Source organism: Microcaecilia unicolor, chromosome 9, assembly GCF_901765095.1.
Source record: "Microcaecilia unicolor chromosome 9, aMicUni1.1, whole genome shotgun sequence".
Taxonomy (NCBI): Eukaryota; Metazoa; Chordata; class Amphibia; order Gymnophiona; family Siphonopidae; genus Microcaecilia; species Microcaecilia unicolor.
The window spans coordinates 205909357-205930033 of NC_044039.1; the positions used below are offsets into that span (position 1 = coordinate 205909357).

Genomic DNA, 20677 nt, shown 5'->3' on the forward strand with positions numbered 1-20677 from the left:
ATTTAACTGGGCTAGAGAGACTCCTGCCTGGTTAAATCACGTGTGGCTGCCTAACTGGTGATATACAGCGGCACTTAACTCCCCTGCACCATCCTGTTACTGCCAGTCACAAGCTGGAATATTGGCTAGTGCCCTCTTGATTTTTGTGTAGTGGCATTGGAGCTTCTGGGTTTCCCCCCCCCCCCCCCCCCCCAAGTCCTGATCCTTCTCCCTTGCCCCTGCAGACAACTTAAGCCCCGATTCCGATCCTCTATCCCCACAGGACCTCCCCTCCCCCAAGTCCTGATCCTTCTCCCCTGCCCCTGCAGACAACTTAAGCCCTGATCCTCTATCCCCACAGGACTTCTCCTCCCCCAAGTCCTGATCCTTCTCCCCCAACAAATTAAGCCCTGATCCTCTATCCCACAGGACCTCCCCTTCCCCTACCTTAACTCTCCCTGGTGATCTATAGGGTGCTACAGGCAGGAGAAGTGCCCACTCACTCCTCTGTAGCAGATTCAGTCTCAAAATAGCCACTGTACCACCCCCCCCCCCCCCAGCAGCAATCCCACAACACTCATCTGCGCTGGCCTCTGCTGGCTGAATACTAACTGGAAGGTTTTCATTCTCTTTTAGCTTTTTGACTAAGGCATTTCTAGTACACGGAGCAAATGAAGTCACCAGTTGAGTGGATGTCCAAACCTTCCCAACAGGAAGAAATAATGGACTTGCACAAGTTCCCTGTGCTCTTAACTCAGCAGCGTGAGCTGTTTTCACAAGACCAAGAGAAGAAATAAACTGTATCCAGCAACTTTTGGGTATTGAAACGCTTTTCTCCCCCTATTCTAATGCCTGAATCTTTGGAAAACGCAGGGGAACTGGGACCTGCCGCTGTAGGTATAGGGCTAGTACTGTACTAGGTTGTTTCACTTTTCTCACTCATAACCTACATCAATGATTCCCAAATTGGGTTCCTCAAACTCTCTTCAAGGGTTCCTCAAGAAATCATTATAGAATCTGTCTGTATGAACATAAATACGCTTACACATAAATCAAGGGTTCCTTGGTGTATGAAAAAAAAAATTTAGGGTTTCCACCATAGTGCATTTGTGCTGATCTTTGAATTAATAAGGTTAGAGCAGCAGAGGTGGAGCACCTGATATTGGGTAACAGCCTCTGGCTGGTCCAGCAGAATACACTTTACTCCTGATTTCAAACACAGATCTGATGGCCCACAGCTGGGAAAGTGGTCACCAATACTGTAAACAGCTTTGTACTATCAGGAACATATTTAACAGGGTGATTAACGTTTGTTTTCGTTAAGCTTGACAGACACAGGACTGGGGAAACTGTCATGACCTGACTGAAGCGGAGGGGACTGGGTTTAACTCTAGAAACAAGAACACATAGGGGCTGGTACTTAAAGGGGGATTCCTGACAGACCACTGCAGCACTACCTGGTTAGCAGCGACTGCAGACCACCGATCAGGGTAAGTCCCGGGCACGGCCGTGCCTAGGGTCTCTGGCGCCCCCCCCCCCCCCCCCCCCCCGGTGAAAATGATAGCTCACCACTTGCCACACTGACAGGAATTGTCAGCAATATTCTTAGAAACAAATTGCTATACATTGCAAAATAAGATAGCAGATGTAAATTCTCAAAGTGGACATATTCCAAACACTAAAATGAAAATAAAATGATTTTTTTCTACCTTTGTTGTCTGGTGACTTTATTTTTCTGATCATGCTGGCCCAGTATCTGATTCTGCTGCTATCTGTCCTCTTAACTCCGTTTCCAGGGCTTCCTTTCCATTTATTTCTTTCCTTTCCTCCTTTCTTCTTCATTTCTGGTCCTCAGCTTCTGCCTATTTTCTTCATCCATGTGCAGTTTTTCTCCTCTCTTCCTTTTCCCTCATTTCATCTCCTTCATCTCTCTTCTCTCCCCTTTATGTCCAGCAATTTCTCCTCTCTCCCTGGCCTGCAATCCATATCCATCCATGCCCATCTGTCCCCTGCTCCCTCCATTCATCCCTATCCAGCAATTCCCCCCTCTCCCTGAGCCCTGCAATCCATATCCATCCATGCCCATCCGTCCCCTGCTCCCTCCATTCATCCCTATCCAGCAATTCCCCCCTCTCCCTGCAATCCATATCCATCCATGCCCATCTGTCCCCTGCCCCCTCCATTCATCCCTATCCAGCAATTCCCCTCTCTCCCTGAGCCCTACCCACCCATCAATCCATGCCCATCTGTCCCTTGCCCCCTCCATTCATCCCTGACCCTATCCAGCAATTCCCCTCTCTCCCTTCCATGAACCCTGCCCTCGCATGCTCCTCTCTCTCCTGCCCGCCCTCTTCTCCCCCCCTTCCAACATCCCTTTCCTTTTTTTTCTTTTAAATTTACCTCAATCCGGCAGCACAGGCGCAGCGTCAGTGAAGGAGGCGGTGCTCCCGACGTGTCTAGCCTTCCCTTCGCTCATGTTCCGCCTTCTTCTGACGTCAAGGAAATTACATCAGAAGAAGGCGGAACATGAGTGAAGGGGAAGGCTAGACAGTAGACACGTCGGGAGCGCCGCCTCCTTCACTGACGCTGCGTTGCCGGAGGTAAAATTAAAAGAAAAAAAAAGGAAAGGGATCTTCTTGCTGTGGGAGCGGGAGGGCGAGGTCCTGCCATGCTTACCCCGCTTACCGTATTGGCACGGCCCTGGTCCCGGGATAAACTTCGGACAGCACAAGGCCTGTCTGCATTTCAGATGGAATTTGGGTAACTATCGACAGCCACCAAAGACCTAGATTTTCAACGTTGGTGCCTGGATTACACCCAGCCTTGAAGTTCTGGGCCTGTTCCTGCCCATGGCAGTGAGTGCTTTAACAGCTGCAGTCTGCCGCAGGCTCAGGAGTGGACCTATAGAGGGGCATTTTCGAAAGGGACGTCCAAGTTTTGATGAGGACGTCCTCGCAAAACATCCCCATCCAGGGGCGGGGAAACCCGTATTTTTGAAACAAGATGGACGTCCATTTTTTGTTTCGATAATATGGTCAGGACGCCCAAATCCTGAAATTTGGTCGTCCCTAGACTTGGTCGTTTTTTATTTTCGGCGATAACTGAAACCAAGGACGTCCATCTCAGAAATGAGGAGCCAGCATTTGTAGTGCACTGGTCCCCCTGACATGCCAGGACACCAACCGGGCACCCTAGGGTGCACTGCAATGGACTTCATAAATTGCTCCCAGGTACATAGCTCCCTTACCTCGTGTGCTGAGCCCCCAAAACCCACAACTGTACACCACTACCATAGCTCTTATGGGTGAAGGGGGGGGGGGCACCTAGATGTGGGTATGGTGGGTTTTGGAGGGATCACTGTTTCCTCCACAAATGGAGTGGAGGAGTGGCCTACTGGTTAAAGCACTGGTCTTGCAATCCAGAGGTGGCCGGTTCAAATCCAGCTGCTGCTCCTTGTGATCTTGGCCAAGTCACTTAACCCTCCATTGCCTCAGGTACAAACTTAGATTGTGAGCCCTCCTGGGACAGAGAACTATCCAGTGTACCTGAATGTAACTCACCTTGAGCTACTACTGAAAAAGGTGTGAGCAAAATCTAAATAAATAAGATTCTGGAATCTTAAAGAGTGACAAGATTCCATGCAGAATCTCAAAGAGTAGCAACATTCCATGTAGAACCCCAAAGAATAGCAAGATTCTGGAGTGGAGGAGTGGCCTAGTGGTTAGAGCACCAGTCTTGCAATTCAGAGGTGGCCAGTTCAAATCCCACTGCTGCTCCTTGTGATCTTGGGCAAGTCACTTAACCCTCCATTGCTTCAGGTACAAACTTAGATTGTGAGCCCTCCTGGGACAGAGAACTATCCAGTGTACCTGAATGTAACTCACCTTGAGCTACTACTGAAAAAAGTGTGAGCAAAATCTAAATAAATAATAATAAATAAATGTAACAGGTAGGGGGAGGGATGGGTCTGGGTCCACCTGTCTGAATTACACTGCACTCACTAAAACTGCTCAGGGACCTGCCTACTGCTGTCACAGATGTGCCTTGGTCATAAGAAAAACACAACCAGGTAAAATCGTCCAAGTGTTCATTAGGGATGTCCTTGTTTCTTTCGATTATGGGTCGAAGACATCCCAGTGTTAGGCACACCCAAACCCCGCCTTCACTACACGCCCCTTGAACTTTGGCTGTCTCTGTGACGAAAGCAGTTGAGGATGTCCAAAATCGGACACCCATCTTCCGATTTGTGTCAAAAGATGGGCGTCCTTCTCTTTCGAAAAGCAGCCCATTTTCTTTTGCCCTTTCTGTTGTTGCTTCCTCATTCTTTTACCTTCCTAATCATTCTTTTAATTTGGATTTAGCTAACAACCTTTTCAGTAGTAGTTGAAGGCAAGTTACATTCAAGTACACTAAGTAATTCCCTGTCCTCCACAGGTTCACAGCCAGAGTCTATGTGTACCTCAAGGCAATGGAGGGTTAAGTGACTTCCCGAGGTCACAAAAAACAGCAGTGGGATTTGAACTCTGGTTTCCCTGGTTCTCAGGCATCTCCTTCACTACTAAAGAAGCAAGTGCTTCACTTCCACACAGCAATGAAGCATCTTCTGCTCTTCTTAAAAAGGTGTGGAGTGGTAGTTACAGCCCTAACCATCCTACTGGGCAGACTTAATGGGTCATTTTGCTCTTAAGTACTAAGAAATACACATTTTTACCCATGGTTTATTAGCTCTGTGTCCGAAATTGATTAGTGACTCAGGTGAGTGAGATACTGTAGGATCTTGGTGCTTTTGAACAAATAGCCGGTGAATACTTTTCTTAATTAGATCTCTGTGACCTCAGGTTATGGCAGTTGATTCCTAAACCTGGGCTTGGAGGCACCCCAGCCAGAATATCCACAATGAATATTCATGAAAGATTTGCATGCAGTGGAGGCAGCACACGCAAATAACTCTCAATAATATTTATTGTGGATATCCTGAAAACCTGACTAGCTGGGGTGACTCCAGGACGAATCACTGGGTTATGGGATGAGGGGCTCAGTGTCCCTAGAAGTCTACGGTGAATAATTTGTGGACAGGAAACCCAGCTGGCAGAGCAGGAGGGCAGTCAACACAGAGCTTCAGACAGCCAAGGGCTTCACTCTTTTAGCACAGTCCACACCCAGTCTCAGTCAGGTTTCCAGGATATCCAAAATGAATATGCACCAGATAGATATGTATGCACCACACCTCTATCTCATGCATATTCACTGCAGATATCCTGAAAATCAGACTGGCTTGGTGTGCCCAAGAACAGGGTTGAGAAGCACTAACCAACACCTGCCAGGAGTTAAGAAAACACATTCCACAACAGTGGCGTGGCCCAGGCCCACCCAGTAGCAGCACACCTATGATGTGGCTGGCAGGGATCCCCAAGCCCCACCAGCTGAGAATTCCCAACTGTCCCTCCTGCATACCTTGTAGATAGCAGATCTTCGCCTGCAGTGAGTACTTGCCCCACAGCAGCAGAGTGTATTGGTTGCTGCTCGCTGCTGGTGAAAATCTGCCATTTAAAAGGTATGCCGGGGGGGGGGGGGGGGGGGGGAATGTTTGCGAGACCATGTGGCATGCAAGTGAGAGACCAAATCACTTGTGGGACAAGGCGGCGTTCTACCCACCCATCTTGGACCTAGGCCCACCCAAAATTGGGTGTCTGGCTACGCCCCTGTTCCACAACCATAATCTTAGAACAGTTCTCTCTCCTCTTTGCTGAAACTAGACGTGAAGGACAGCAAAGGCGAACAGGAGGAAAGCATGATGTCAAAAGGATCAGGAACCAAGGTTTTGCTTGTATATGACGTGTTCTCACCTGTGTCTTCAAAATAAAGTTGCAAACAACTCCAAAAACACCAACTTCATAGAGTAAAGCCCAAGCCAGCCAATGCAAGCAGAGGGCATGAAGCCCTGGTATCTTACAGCCTAACTCAGGCTGAAGCACCACTTTTGGTGGGGGAAGGGGGGGGGGGGGGAGGAGAGGAGAGGAAGTAGGAATGTCTTCTACTTCCAAGAAATAAAAGTCACAATTGCCTTCAAACATCGACCTTTTCAAAGTTTACATATCATCTGTACTCAGCAATGGAAACCAAACAGTTCAAATTTCTCTTTTATGATCATGTTCTAAAATGTTAACACAGTTTTCACAACAAAAGTCGATTTGTATGAATATGACAGGGGATAAAGAAAGCATTGCAGCCAACCACCATTGGCACAAGGGAACAGAATCAAAAAGCTGGAAAACGCATTTCTTTCCATGTGATTTTTGGAAGGTCCTTGTTGATTTTGCTTCCGAAGGCAAGTTGAAAGATGATCCCTAGTTGATTTACCAGCTTTACAGCAAAATTATTTCATTCTTTAAGTCCGCTTAGTTTGTCATTTGAAAGATGAAACCAAAGCACTTATACCCAAAGGCTCTGAAAATGTCAGTTTGATTTTCATCTGAAGCCTGCAGCATTTCTGCACAAAAGATGGCAGTTGTAGATTTCTCTATGTGTCAATCAGCTGCAAACGGCTAATCTGATTAGAGGCTTTAACAAACGTGTGGTGACGGTTGCAAACGACAGCCAGGCATATGGGAATGATGCAATAACCCACAGTCTTAGGGTCAGCTCGTGTGCAGGAATAGAGAAATAGAAACAGCTGCAAGTAAGGAACTAGAAAAATAGCCACCCATAACCAAAAGGGTAAGGAGAGCAAGCGAGCCTTTAGGGAATGCGTCCATGAGGTTCCTTCACGAGACTCCTGCGGATGCTGCTGAATGTGCTCCACTGCCAGTCTGCTGTAACTCTCGTTCATTTCGAAGACATAATAAAAGGCAGCTGCACTTGCCAGGAGGTACAGCCCGACAGCAATCCACCCCATCCTCTGGCGGAAGTTCATCATTCTCCATGCTCTGCCCCTTCAAATTCAAGAAAATAATTACTTTCCGTACAGACTTGCAGCTTCTACACTCTCATAAGAGTGGCAGTCCATATTCAAGCTGAAACCACAATCTAATTTCTGCATGCAGATCAACTACGTGAGTTTGCTAGGTTAAGAAACAGCACCACAAATTTGATCAAACTCTCCGTTAACACTCTCAGCATTGGGCACTGCTATTATTTTTTTTTTAATTTGTTTTATTTGCAAAGTTACAGTGAGTGTAGAAAAATAACAGCCTCACTAGTTCTGGCATGCCCAGCTCTAAAGGCAAGGAAAACTGCATTTAATGTACCCCTCAGAGCAGGGCTGGTGTTAGACATTCAAGGGCCCAGGGCAATTGCCCCGTTTGCCATCTAACGCCGGCCCTGCCTCTGAGCGCCAGTATATAACTGGTTATCAGTGGCGCAGCGAGGGGGGGGGAGGCTGCCACCCGGGGCAGAGCGGTTCGCCGTTGCACCCCCCCCCCCGGGTGCAGCACGATGACATCCCCCCCTCGGCACATCGACACCCCCCTCCCCCCCAACCAGCTCCCGCACCCTACCTTTAAAAGAATGTTGGAATCTGAGGCGAGGCGCAGCCCCGCGCGCCTGCCTTGCACGTAAAAGAAATGTGGACCGTCGGGCCTTCTCTCGCTGTCTGTCCCGCCCTTGCGGAAATACGAAGTTGCTTCAACGGAGGGCAGGACAGATAGAGCGAGGGAAGGCCCGACGGTCCACATTTCTTTTACGTGCAGGGTAGGCGCGAGGCGCTGCGCCTCGCCTGGGATTCCGATATTCTTTTTAAAGGTAGGGTGCGGGAGCTGGCAGGGAGCACCCCCCCCCCCCCTGAGCTGACACCCGAGGCAGACCGCCCCTCCCCTTTCTACGCCACTGCTGGCTATACATGCCAGCACTGCAGAAGCTTCTTAGAAATTAAAAAGTCTATATTCAGTAGTATATAAGATAGCTTTTCAGTAAGACTGAAGATAAGATCTGCATGTACTCAAGTGCAATATGACTGACAAGTGCAGTTTTCACAGACCACTTCAGAAATGCAGCCATAAAAAGGAAAGTTCTGCAGAGGAAAATTATTACTTTATAGGGACAAATTACATTCCAGGGGTGATCTGGGAAACTACAGACCAGTAAGCCTGACTTTAGTGCCGAGCAAAATAGTGGAAACCACTATATAGAAGAAAATTACAGAACACGTAAACAAACATGGTTTAATGGGACAAAGTCAGCATGGATTCAGCCAAGGGAAGTCTTGACTCGCCAATTTGCTTCTTTTCTTTTAAGGCGTGAATAAACGTGGATAAAGGTGAGCCGGTTGATGACTGACAGATCCACTTATGCAAGTCCTGAGACCCACATAAGTACCAGTGGCTAGCTCCTGGCCAGTCACGTCCAGATGTTCAATGCCAGTGTCCAGCCACGACCCCACATTAAAAACCTGGGTCTAATTTAGCAGGCAATGATCAGCAATTTAAAAAACACCGACTGCCATCAGCTGAAGATTGGGAAATCTGTTTTCAGTTCTTCAAACACTACACCATATACAGAAGGGGGTGGGGCACACGGGCCATGATCTGATCAATTGTTTGCCCACTCAGCCTTAGCATCTAGGGGCAGAGACAATCTCTGCCCCAACCCCCACTTCCCTGCTGACTAAAACAGTGTTCCACTGCTCCTGCATTGATTCAACAAGCCAGATCAGCTAGTTAATGAGATATACGTCATTCGTATACTGTTGTTTCTTGCTTAGAGAACTCCTAGACCAATGATCAGAAGCAAACGCGGGCGCTAGAGGCTATTAGCGCCATACTAGCACCCACGTTTGCTCCCACTCCATGATCAGAGCCAGTGAGCATATGAAACAATGTGCTCGCTGGCTCTGACTACAAGCAGCATGCAAACGCATGCTAAACAAGGCATTAACTATTCCTCCCCAATACTGAGCAGGCAGCACACCAAACAAGGGCTCTAATATGCACAGCATTGGGGAGGAATGTGGAGCCTTGACCAGCATGCATCTGCATGCTAGGAGGCCTTCCCATATCACCCAGGACAGAAAGACCCGACCTACCCCCCCAACAGAAGACCCGACCCAACCTTCCCCCCCCCCCAGCAGAAGACCAGACCCAACCCCTCCTGACAGGAGAGGGATAGGACTAGCACCCCTGCCCCCCCCCCCCGTACCTTGCAATGGCAGAGGAGAGAGCAGCGCCACCTCCAAAATACAGGGTGCACTAGGCAGGCCGCCACCATTTTGGAGGCAGCGCTGGAAGGAGGAGGAGTGCTGCTCCCTCCTTCATCATTTCAAGATACAGGGGAGGGTTCGGGGGGGGGGGGGTGCTAGACCACTGGACCTCCAGCCCTCTGTCAAGGGATGGGGAGTTCTGGAGGTCCACTGGACCTCCAGCCCCTTCCACTGGTAATGTCTGACATGCCCGGACCTGTCAAACAACTTCTGCAGGACCACCATGCCTTGGGCACATGCCCAAGCACAATCCAAGCGCACAAGTACCCCCCCCCCCCCCCCAATGATTGAAGCTAATAACACACATAAATCTGCATGCTATTAGCTTTGATCAAAGGGGAGTTATTTCCCCACGCTGTTCTGGCGCTACTTTTACAGCGCTGTTTGGAGCACCACGGGGGAACTGATCATCGGGGTCTCAATGCTGAGTAAAAAAAAAAACATTATCTCATTCATATTCATTGAAGACACCCTGAAAACCCACCTGGCTGTGAGGTCACCTAGACAGGTTTCAGAAGGCATACTTTACCCCCAACTGCAAATCTGTTTCTGGCCGACTCTCCATTTCAAGGCAGACATGTGCACGCTGGTCAGAAACCGACTATGAGAATCATATGATAGTCACAGAGTAAAAGATGAATCAGTTACTTCCTTATCTGTGGCTGCTGTAACTGAGGGGCTGGTTACTTTGGCACATGATGTCCTGAAAGCCTGCCAATCAGGTTTTCATTCTACTTTTTTGTACTGAAACAGTATTAAGTTCACAATTGGATCAAACCAGGATACTGCTGAGTGAAGGAAAGAGTGCTTTACTACTTCAATTTGACCTCTCCTCAGCTTTCAATCTGGTACATCATACTATTCCTCTGCAAATGTTAGAGGAAATAAGCATTGCTAGAAATGTCCTGTGTGGAGGAGTGGCCTAGTGGTTAGAGTGGTGGACTTTGGTCCTGGGGAACTGGGTTCGATTCCCACTGCAGCTCCTTGTGACTCTGGGCAAGTCACTTAACCCTCCATTGCCCCAGGTACAAATAAGTACCTGAATATATGTAAACCGCTTTGAATGTAGTTGCAAAAACCTCAGAAAGGCGGTACATCAAGTCCCATTTCCCTTTCCCTATCTGAGATTCTACATGGAATGTTGCTATTCCACTAGCAACAGTCCATGGAGAAGCCTGCCCTTGCAGATCAGCAACGCGGCCGCTCAGGCTTCTGTTTCTGTGAGTCTGACGTCCTGCACGTCAGACTCACAGAAACAGAAGCCTGCGCGGCTGCATTGCTGATCTGCAAGGGCAGGCTTCTACATGGAATGTTGCTAGTGAAGGAGTAGCCTAGTGGTTAGTGCAGTGGACTTTGATCCTGGGGAACTGAGTTCAATTCCCACTGCAGCTCCTTGTGACTCTGGGCAAGTCACTTAACCCTCCGTTGCCCCTGGTACAAAATAAGTACCTGAATATATGTAAACTGCTTTGAATGTAGTTGCAAAAACCTCAGAAAGGCAGTATATCAAGTCCCATTTCCCTTTCCCTTATGACATCACAATATCAGAAGTGAGCCAAGTATCGGGCAATCAAGCCATTGTGACATCGCTGATGAGGTTGGCTCTTATTGGTGGAATGAGTGGAGGAGTAGCCTAGTGGTTAGTGCAGTGGACTTTGATCCTGGGGAACTGAGTTCTATTCCCACTGCTGCTTCTTGTGACTCTGGGCAAGTCACTTAACCCTCCATTGCACCAGGTACAAATAAGTACCTAAGCCGCATTGAGCCTGCCATGAGTGGGAAAGCACGGGGTATATGTTGGAAAGGAATGGTTTTCTGTTATGCAGATGATATTTATGTTTATTTCATCAAGTTCCATTACAGAGATTGAGCTTTCAAGGTCCCTAAGTGTATAAATTTGCTAGGAGAATTGGATGCTGAGCCACAAGTTAAAACTCAATACCAATAAGGTCAAAATGTCGCATTTTGATAATAAACCAGATTATCCTCAGTTCAATTTGTATTAATCAAGTAGATTACAAGCTGTCTACACAGATAAAGATCTTGGGCGTCTTAGTTGATAGGTCAGTTTCTATGGAATCCCAAATCTCCTACTTAGTAAAGAAATTGTTCTTTCTGATGAGGAAATTCTGTTGTAGCCATAATTTCTATTAGAAAGATCAATTCAGATTCCTGGTACAGGCACTCTTACACTTGCAATTGGATTACTATAACCTTGGTACTTGGGTTGTACAAAGGGTCAACTGAAACGACTACAGAGACTACAGACCATACAGAACACAGCGATATGCCTGATTTTTGGTTTAACTAAATATGAAAGAATTTACTTTATGTTAAAGTACATAAGTAATGCCACACTGGGAAAAAAAAGACCAAGGGTCCATCGAGCCCAGCATCCTGTCCACGACAGCGGCCAATCCAGGCCAAGGGCACCTGGCAAGCTTCCCAAACGTACAAACATTCTATACATGTTATTCCTGGAATTGTGGACTTTTTCCCCAAGTCCATTTAGTAGTGGTTTATGGACTTGTCCTTTAGGAAACCGTCCAACCCCTTTTTAAACTCTGCCAAGCTTCACTGGTTGCCTACTGAGGCCAGAGTTCTCTTTAAATTGACCTGTTTTTTTTTTTAATATAAAATATTACATGGTCTGGCACCAAAATATTTATACTCTCACTTTGTTGTCTCCTTAAGAGATAGATGGCGAAATTGTCCTACTGTGTTTTCCTATCTTTTGCCAAGAGGAAGGAAAAGACTAAAAATGTTTTGAGACGACACTGGCATTTCAAACTGCCAGCCACTGGAAAGAGTTTGCTGTGCTATTTCAGTTACCTCATTCCTATTTGTCATTCAGAAATCTGCGCTACAGACAGATTTGTAATTATAATTTAAGTCTGCTGCCCTTTCTAAACTGTCCTTCCAGAGGATTGCTCTGGCTCTTGATGCTACTGTTACCCGCTTTGAACTGCAAGGTGTAAGCAGGATATAAGACCAGATATTATGTTATGCCTTTGGGTATAACTTTTTGCAAACACTTGCAAGTTACAAAAACTATAAATAAATAAAAATCATAGTACATTTCCTACAAACTTTTATACACATGTTAGTGTATATCTGTTTATATAAATATAGGATTTCAAAAGGTTTAATAGTATACAGTAGACTGGGGTGCCAAATTCTGGTCCTCCAGAGTTTCACTTAGGAGTGGAAAAGAAAGTACCAAATCATGCATTTTGTTCAGTATGAGGAAAACTGAACCTAAAGCAAAAGTTGGCAATCCTGCAGTATTACTATAAAAAGTTTAGGATCTTCCTCTCCATATGAATTTTATGATGTATTACTTTAGATACACATGCTTTCCTTTTTATTAAACCTTGCTAATTAAACAGGGAATGGATGGCTTATGAGTTTTCTTTATGATTAAAAAATATTTGACATAATTTATTGTATATATATCTATGCTATGATGAGTCACAGTAATCTGTAAACTTTGCAACACCAGTACAAACCGATTATGTAGATTTTAGTACTTTACAGAATCAGTAACAGTCCCAGACGCCACTTGATCTGGACATAATAGTCTATACCTCGAAAGGCAAGCTGTACGGCAGGAATTATCATTTTCAGGCACAGTCTTTTCTAGAAATCTAATTACCCATGCATTGCTAATCCCAATAAATAAATATAGAAATAATTCCTAAACTGTAATCAGCACATATTCCGAGTTAAAGGTGCATAAATTTCAAATACTTTCTGGGCAATTTTTGAGCTGATCGGACAGACTAGAAGAATCTCTAACTTGCAAAAAGAAAATAGTTTCAACTAACCGAGCACAACTATCTTCTAGTTTAACTTGCTTGTACTCCCCATAAACCACCCAAAACCGGGCAGGCAAGTGCAGAAACTATACCATAATTTGTAAGAGCTCTACACCCACAGTGAATAACAGTGCAACATCAACAGATCGGGCACAAAAAAAAAAACGAGTGGGGATAGAGGGCAGGCTTGAATTACATAGGCAATAAATACAATGTTTTGATTTATTACCTTTAAAAGCGGGCTAGCACACCACTTTAAAACAGAAGAAGGGATGAAACTAAGCTAAAAATATGCTTGCTGATCTGTCTCACTGTTGAAAACATCGCCAATGATTGACTGTGGACGCCTGGAGGAAGCAGAAAGAAAGGTGGACGGAGGTTGGTGGGGTAAAAAGGATCACGTTCATGGAAAGTACCTTTAAACGAGAGAAAAAAAAAGGGGGAACGGGCAGCTGGAAGGGGAGGAAAGGTGCGACTGAGGCCACGCGGGAGCTGCACATGTAAACAGCACGAGCGAATGGAAGGAGCGCAGGCAAAAAGGGGGGGGGGGGGGGAGCAGTGAGTCTGCAGCAGAGAAGAAGCGCAACCTCCGGGTTCCTGGCGCACCTGGAACGTCACTACCCTTCCCTTACCGTGCTCAGCAGGAAGGAAACCCCGGGAATCGGAGGTCTCTCCGCTTGCGCCCTCGCCGGCCCCGGGACGTGCCTCATCAGGCAACACGCATACTTCCGGGTGACGTCTGCACGACCCGGCGGAAGAGGTAGGTCGTACTGCAAGGAGGTTGGAGAAAACAGGAGGCGAAGTGACGTCAACACGTTGAAACCAATTAGGGTAATCTCGGTTTCCACTCCCCCCCACGCAGCTGTCCACCCGGTACTCTCAAAAGCAAACAAACCTACGACTGCACTGCTGCATACATGTTCTTTATTACTGACTAATAGAAAAGGCCCGTCTGTCACACAAATGAAACGGGCACTAGCAAGGTTATCATGTAATGGCGATTACGTTTTTAAGGGAACCGTTAGGAGAAATGTTATTGGGAACATAGGAGTTAACTTTTCAAAATTATTGGGGGTGCTAAGCCCAGTGGAAATAACCCCTCCCTGGACACATACAAGGAATTCTTTCAATATTGGGGGTGCTCAAGCACCCACAGAGTTGGTTCCTGTGATTGGGAAGGGTTAGGGTTACCATTTTTTGTTCTCATAAAAAGAGGACACTTGCCCCACCCCTTTCATGTCCCCTGTCCCGCCCCTTCCACGCCCCTTTCACGCCCTCACCCCACCCCTGACACATATTCCCCTCCTCCCCCAAACACCTTGCCTCCCCCCTGTCATCTCCACTCCCCCGTCACCTCCCCTCCCCTTACTCTACTATCCCTGGTGGTCTAGAGGCAGTGCTTTTTTTGTGCCGGTACGCAACGGTACGACGTACCGGCACCTTTTTTTGCCTGCCCCGCCCCCCCCCGCGACACTCCGGGCGAGTCCTGCACTTAGTTTTTTTTTTAAGACTCAGAACGCGCGAACGATGCAGCCGTCAGCGATTGAAAGAGGCTGTCTGCAGGGCTGACGTCTGCGTCGGAGCTTCCCTCACCCTCTGCGAGCCCCCCGAAACAGGAAGTTGTAACAACAAAGGCGGGACTCGCAGAGGGTGAGGGAAGCTCCGACGCAGACGCCAGCCCAGACAGCCTCTTTCAATCGCTGCCGGCTGCATCGTTCGCACGTTCTGAGTCTTAAAAAAAAAAACTAAGTGCAAGACTCGCCCGGAGTGTCGCGGGGGGGGGGGGGGAGGATTGGGAGAGAAAGAGGGAAACCAACAGAGGGAAGGATTTGGGAAAGAGGGAAACCAACAGAGGGAAGGATTGGGGAGAGAGAGAAAGAGGGAAACCAACAGAGGGAAGGATTGGGGAGAGAGGGAAACCAACAGAGGGAAGGATTGGGGAGAGAGAGGGAAACCAACAGAGGGAAGGATTGGGGAGAGAGGGAAACCAACAGAGGGAAGGATTGGGGAAAGAGGGAAACCAACAGAGGGAAGGATTGGGGAGAGAGGGAAAGAGGGAAACCAACAGAGGGAAGGATTGGGGAGAGAGAGAAAGAGGGAAACCAACAGAGGGAAGGATTGGGGAGAGAGAGGGAAACCAACAGAGGGAAGGATTGGGGAAAGAGGGAAACCAACAGAGGGAAGGATTGGGGAAAGAGGGAAACCAACAGAGGGAAGGATTGGGGAGAGAGAGAGAAAGAGGGAAACCAACAGAGGGAAGGATTGGGGAGAGAGAGAAAGAGGGAAACCAACAGAGGGAAGGATTGGGGAGAGAGGGAAACCAACAGAGGGAAGGATTGGGGAGAGAGAGAAAGAGGGAAACCAACAGAGGGAAGGATTGGGGAGAGAGGGAAAGAGGGAAACCAACAGAGAGAAGGATTGGGGAAAGAGGGAAACCAACAGAGGGAAGGATTGGGGAGAGAGGGAAAGAGGGAAACCAACAGAGGGAAGGATTGGGGAAAGAGGGAAACCAACAGAGGGAAGGATTGGGGAGAGAGGGAAACCAACAGAGGGAAGGATTGGGGAGAGAGGGAAACCAACAGAGGGAAGGATTGGGGAAAGAGGGAAGCCAACAGAGGGAAGGATTGGGGAGAGAGGGAAAGAGGGAAACCAACAGAGGGAAGGATTGGGGAGAGAGAGAAAGAGGGAAACCAACAGAGGGAAGGATTGGGGAGAGAGGGAAACCAACAGAGGGAAGGATTGGGGAGAGAGGGAAACCAACAGAGGGAAGGATTGGGGAAAGAGGGAAACCAACAGAGGGAAGGATTGGGGAGAGAGAGGGAAACCAACAGAGGGAAGGATTGGGGAAAGAGGGAAACCAACAGAGGGAAGGATTGGGGAGAGAGGGAAAGAGGGAAACCAACAGAGGGAAGGATTGGGGAGAGAGAGAAAGAGGGAAACCAACAGAGGGAAGGATTGGGGAGAGAGGGAAACCAACAGAGGGAAGGATTGGGGAGAGAGGGAAACCAACAGAGGGAAGGATTGGGGAGAGAGAGAAAGAGGGAAACCAACAGAGGGAAGGATTGGGGAGAGAGGGAAAGAGGGAAACCAACAGAGTGAAGGATTGGGGAGAGAGGGAAACCAACAGAGGGAAGGATTGGGGAAAGAGGGAAACCAACAGAGGGAAGGATTGGGCCGCTGGACGAAAATGGTGTTAAAGGGGCGATCAAGGAGGACAAAGCCGTAGCGGAGAAATTAAATGAATTCTTTGCTTCGGTCTTCACCGAGGAGGATTTGGGGGGACACCGGTGCCGGAAAGAATATTTGAAGCGGGGGAGTCGGAGAAACTAAACAAATTCTCTGTAACCTTGGAGGATGTAATGGGTCAGTTCAGCAAGCTGAAGAGTAGTAAATCACCGGGACCTGATGGTATTCATCCCAGAGTATTAATAGAACTAAAAAATGAACTTGCGGAGCTACTGTTAGAAATATGCAATCTGTCCCTAAAATCGAGTGTAATACCGGAAGACTGGAGGGTAGCCAATGTTACTCCGATTTTTAAGAAAGGTTCCAGAGGAGATCCGGGAAATTATAGACCGGTGAGTCTGACGTCGGTGCCGGGCAAGATGGTGGAGGCTATTATTAAGAATAAAATTGCAGAGCATATACAAAAACATGGACTGATGAGACAAAGTCAGCACGGATTTAGTGAAGGGAAGTCTTGCCTCACCAATCTAATGCATTTTTTTTGAGGGAGTAAGCAAACATGTGGACAATGGGGAGCCGGTTGATATTGTATATCTGGATTTTCAGAAGGCGTTTGACAAAGTGCCGCACGAAAGACTCCTGAAGAAATTGCAGAGTCATGGAATCGGAGGTAGGGTATTATTATGGATTAAGAACTGGTTGAAAGATAGGAAGCAGAGAGTAGGATTGCGTGGCCAGTATTCTCAGTGGAGGAGGGTAGTTAGTGGGGTCCCGCAGGGGTCTGTGCTGGGTCCGTTGCTTTTTAATGTATTTATAAATGACCTAGAGATGGGAATAACTAGTGAGGTAATTAAATTCGCCGATGACACAAAATTATTCAGGGTCGTCAAGTCGCAGGAGGAATGTGAACGATTACAGGAGGACCTTGCGAGACTGGGAGAATGGGCGTGCAAGTGGCAGATGAAGTTCAATGTTGACAAGTGCAAAGTGATGCATGTGGGTAAGAGGAACCCGAATTATAGCTACGTCTTGCAAGGTTCCGCGTTAGGAGTTACGGATCAAGAAAGGGATCTGGGTGTCGTCGTCGATGATACGCTGAAACCTTCTGCTCAGTGTGCTGCTGCGGCTAGGAAAGCGAATAGAATGTTGGGTGTTATTAAGAAGGGTATGGAGTCCAGGTGTGCGGATGTTATAATGCCGTTGTATCGCTCCATGGTGCGACCGCACCTGGAGTATTGTGTTCAGTACTGGTCTCCGTATCTCAAAAAGATATAGTAGAATTGGAAAAGGTACAGCGAAGGGCGACGAAAATGATAGTGGGGATGGGACGACTTTCCTATGAAGAGAGGCTGAGAAGGCTAGGGCTTTTCAGCTTGGAGAAGAGACGGCTGAGGGGAGATATGATAGAAGTGTATAAAATAATGAGTGGAATGGATCGGGTGGATGTGAAGCGACTGTTCACGCTATCCAAAATACTAGGACTAGAGGGCATGAGTTGAAGCTACAGTGTGGTAAATTTAAAACGAATCGGAGAAAATTTTTCTTCACCCAACGTGTAATTAGACTCTGGAATTCATTGCCGGAGAACGTGGTACGGGCGGTTAGCTTGACGGAGTTTAAAAAGGGGTTAGATAGATTCCTAAAGGACAAGTCCATAGACCGCTATTAAATGGACTGGAAAAATTCCTCATTTTTAGGTATAACTTGTCTGGAATGTTTTTACGTTTGGGGAGCGTGCCAGGTGCCCTTGACCTGGATTGGCCACTGTCGGTGACAGGATGCTGGGCTAGATGGACCTTTGGTCTTTCCCAGTATGGCACTACTTATGTACTTATGTACTTATGAGAGGGAAACCAACAGAGGGAAGGATTGGGGAGAGAGGGAAACCAACAGAGGGAAGGATTGGGGGAGAGAGAGAAAGAGGGAAACCAACAGAGGGAAGGATTGGGGAGAGAGGGAAAGAGGGAAACCAACAGAGGGAAGGATTGGGGAAAGAGGGAAACCAACAGAGGGAAGGATTGGGGAGAGAGGGAAAGAGGGAAACCAACAGAGGGAAGGATTGGGGAGAGAGAGAAAGAGGGAAACCAACAGAGGGAAGGATTGAGGAGAGAGGGAAACCAACAGAGGGTAGGATTGGGGAGAGAGGGAAAGAGGGAAACCAACAGAGGAAAGGATTGGGGAGAGAGGGAAACCAACAGAGGGAAGGATTGGGGAGAGAGGGAAACCAACAGAGGGAAGGATTGGGGAGAGGGGAAAACAGATGGAAGGATGGGGAGAGAGGGGAAAAACAGATGGAAGGATGGGGAGAGAGAGGGAAAACACAGATGGAAGGATTGGGGAGAGAGAGGGAAAAACAGATGGAAGGATAGGGAGAGAGAGGGAAAACAGATGGAAGGATGGGGAGAGAGAGAGGGGGAAAAACAGATGGAAGGATGGGGAGAGAGAGAGGGAAAACGGAAGGATGGGGAGAGAAAGAGGGAAGACGCTGGATGGAAGAATGCAGAAAGAAATAGGGGAGACACTGGAAGGATGGGGAGAGAAAGCAGAGCTGCTGGATGGAAAAGGGGAATAGAGAAAGACTGGAGAATAAGAGGAAGGGGCATGGGGAGAATAAGGGTGAGGAAAAGATGAAAAGCCACAGGTAGATGAAGGAAATTAAAGAATGGATAGTAAGAATGAATTAAATCTGGACAAAGAGCCTGAAAAATATTGAAGAAAGCAAAGAAAAAGGAGACAAAAATGACAAATGGCACAGAAGAGTTAAGCGAAAACAAAGGAAAGCAGAATCACAGACTGGGACCAATATGGAAAGAAAAACAGTCACCAGACAACAAAGGTAGAAAAAAAATCATTTTATTTTCATTTTAGTGTTTGTAATATGTCCAATTTGAGAATTTACATTGGCTGTCTTATTTTGCACTGGGTATACTGGAGCTGTAAGAGCTTACAGAGGTTATTTATCATGAAAAAAAATCACGTTATTTTTTTCTCCTATAGTACTATAATATTTTCAATGATGTCTGTTTATATGCACCATGGCTGGTATAGGGGGTGTGGTTAATGTGGGTGTGGCTATCATAGGGGTGGAGCCATATGTGGTGACCCCGCCCATAATGAGTACCGGCACCTTTTTTTCTACAAAAAAAGCACTGTCTAGAGGTACCTTTTCGGGGCAGGAAAGAGCCCCCTCTTTCCTGCCAGGAGTGCTGCTGCCAGCTGCCCTGCATCCTGTGGTGAGTCCAGCTCTCGGCGTTTCAAAATGGCCACTGAGAGTTGAAGAGGTACCTCTAGACCACCAGGGATAGTAAAGTAAGGGGAGGGGAGTCCCGCGCCCGCCACCGCCAGCCAGCCCGTTTGACCAGAAATCCGGACAAACGGGCAGGCTGGCCAAATCCGTCCGGACACCCAGACATGTCCTCAAAAAGAGGACATGTCCGGGTAAATCCGGACGTATGGTAACCCTAGGAAGGGTGTATAATGAGTTTCTCCCCTCCCCTCTATCCAGCACTTCCTCTTTCTCTCTCTTCCCCTCTGAATAGTACCCCCTCTCTCTTTTCCATCCTTTGCCCATCATCTCCTCTCCTCTTCCCTTCCATTCAGTATCTCAACTCTCTCTTTCCACCTCTATCCAGCATTTCATCCAACTTTTCACCCCCCCCCCCCCAGTGTCCAGCTTCTCCCTCTGTCAGATCTCCCCTTTCTCCTTATCCCCCCCATGTCCAGCATTCTCCTCTCTATTCATATTCCTCTCCAATAGTCCAGCATGTTCCCTTTGCCTTCTGATTACCCCCCTCCATGTCCAGCAATTAGATTGTATGCTCTGTTGAGCAGGGACTGGCTCTAGATGTTCAAGTGTACAGTGCTGCGTACGTCTAGTAGCGCTTTAGAAATGATAAGTAGTAGTAGTAGTAATATGCTCCAGGGATATGAGATACGGATTGTTTTATCTATGTTTTTTTTTTGTTTGTTTGTTTTAATCTTTCTTTTTTTGTGATTTTTATTTATAGTATTTTTTAAAAGATAAAGAGTAAGCAGAAATTGTAAAATTTTTATTAGAAATATAATGGTTGTTTACATTTGCAAGATTTATTTATAAACAATATTTTTAGTGAAAACTTTGTTACAATGAGGGAAAAGCTTTCCTTGTTCGGGACCATCTATGACTTTTACAATTGCATCAGAAGAGTTTCGAACTCGTGAAAATACTACACACAGTTGGCCATGTGTAAACACTGGTTCTGGTAGGAAAATGCCAATTTTTTCAAACGCTTGTCCTTGTGACTTGTTAATTGTCATCATAGGCGGTCGGTGGCCCAACTGTTTGGGGAGGCTAAAGGGGGCGGGGTTATGGGTGGGGCCAGGGGTGGAGCTTAAATCCATAATTGTCTGATAACACGCAGAAAAAATAAATAAATAAAAATAAAAGTCACAATTAATACCTTTTATTAAATTTAGATATTAGATATGTATCATATGTCAAAGAATAAAGTGGTTGCTCAAA

General features: G+C 47.0%; 1 protein-coding gene across 2 annotated transcripts; it reads right to left on the bottom strand.

Annotated features, from left to right (window-relative positions):
• Window positions 1-6101: 6101 nt before the first annotated feature.
• On the bottom strand, window positions 6102-13728 carry TMEM251 (transmembrane protein 251). Of its 2 annotated transcripts, none has more exons than XM_030214345.1 (2): window positions 13623-13728; window positions 6102-6911 (listed from the first exon to the last, which is right to left on the bottom strand). In XM_030214345.1, the coding sequence occupies exon 2, from the start codon at window positions 6893-6895 to the stop codon at window positions 6500-6502; it is 396 nt and encodes a 131-aa protein (XP_030070205.1). In that variant the 5' UTR covers window positions 6896-6911; window positions 13623-13728; the 3' UTR covers window positions 6102-6499. The 2 variants fall into 2 exon arrangements, with proteins under 2 accessions (XP_030070205.1, XP_030070204.1); XM_030214344.1 differs by lacking the exon at window positions 13623-13728 and adding an exon at window positions 9657-9792.
• Window positions 13729-20677: the final 6949 nt, after the last annotated feature.

Excerpts from the sequence above, each read along its gene's own strand:
- TMEM251 (XM_030214344.1), bottom strand. The coding sequence starts at position 9,694 with ATGCCTTCTGAAACCTGTCTAGGTGACCTCACAGCCAG. Across the intron at positions 6,912-9,656 it reads CTAGGTGACCTCACAGCCAG|GGGCAGAGCATGGAGAATGA; the intron begins GTGGGTTTTCAG and ends TTGAATTTGAAG.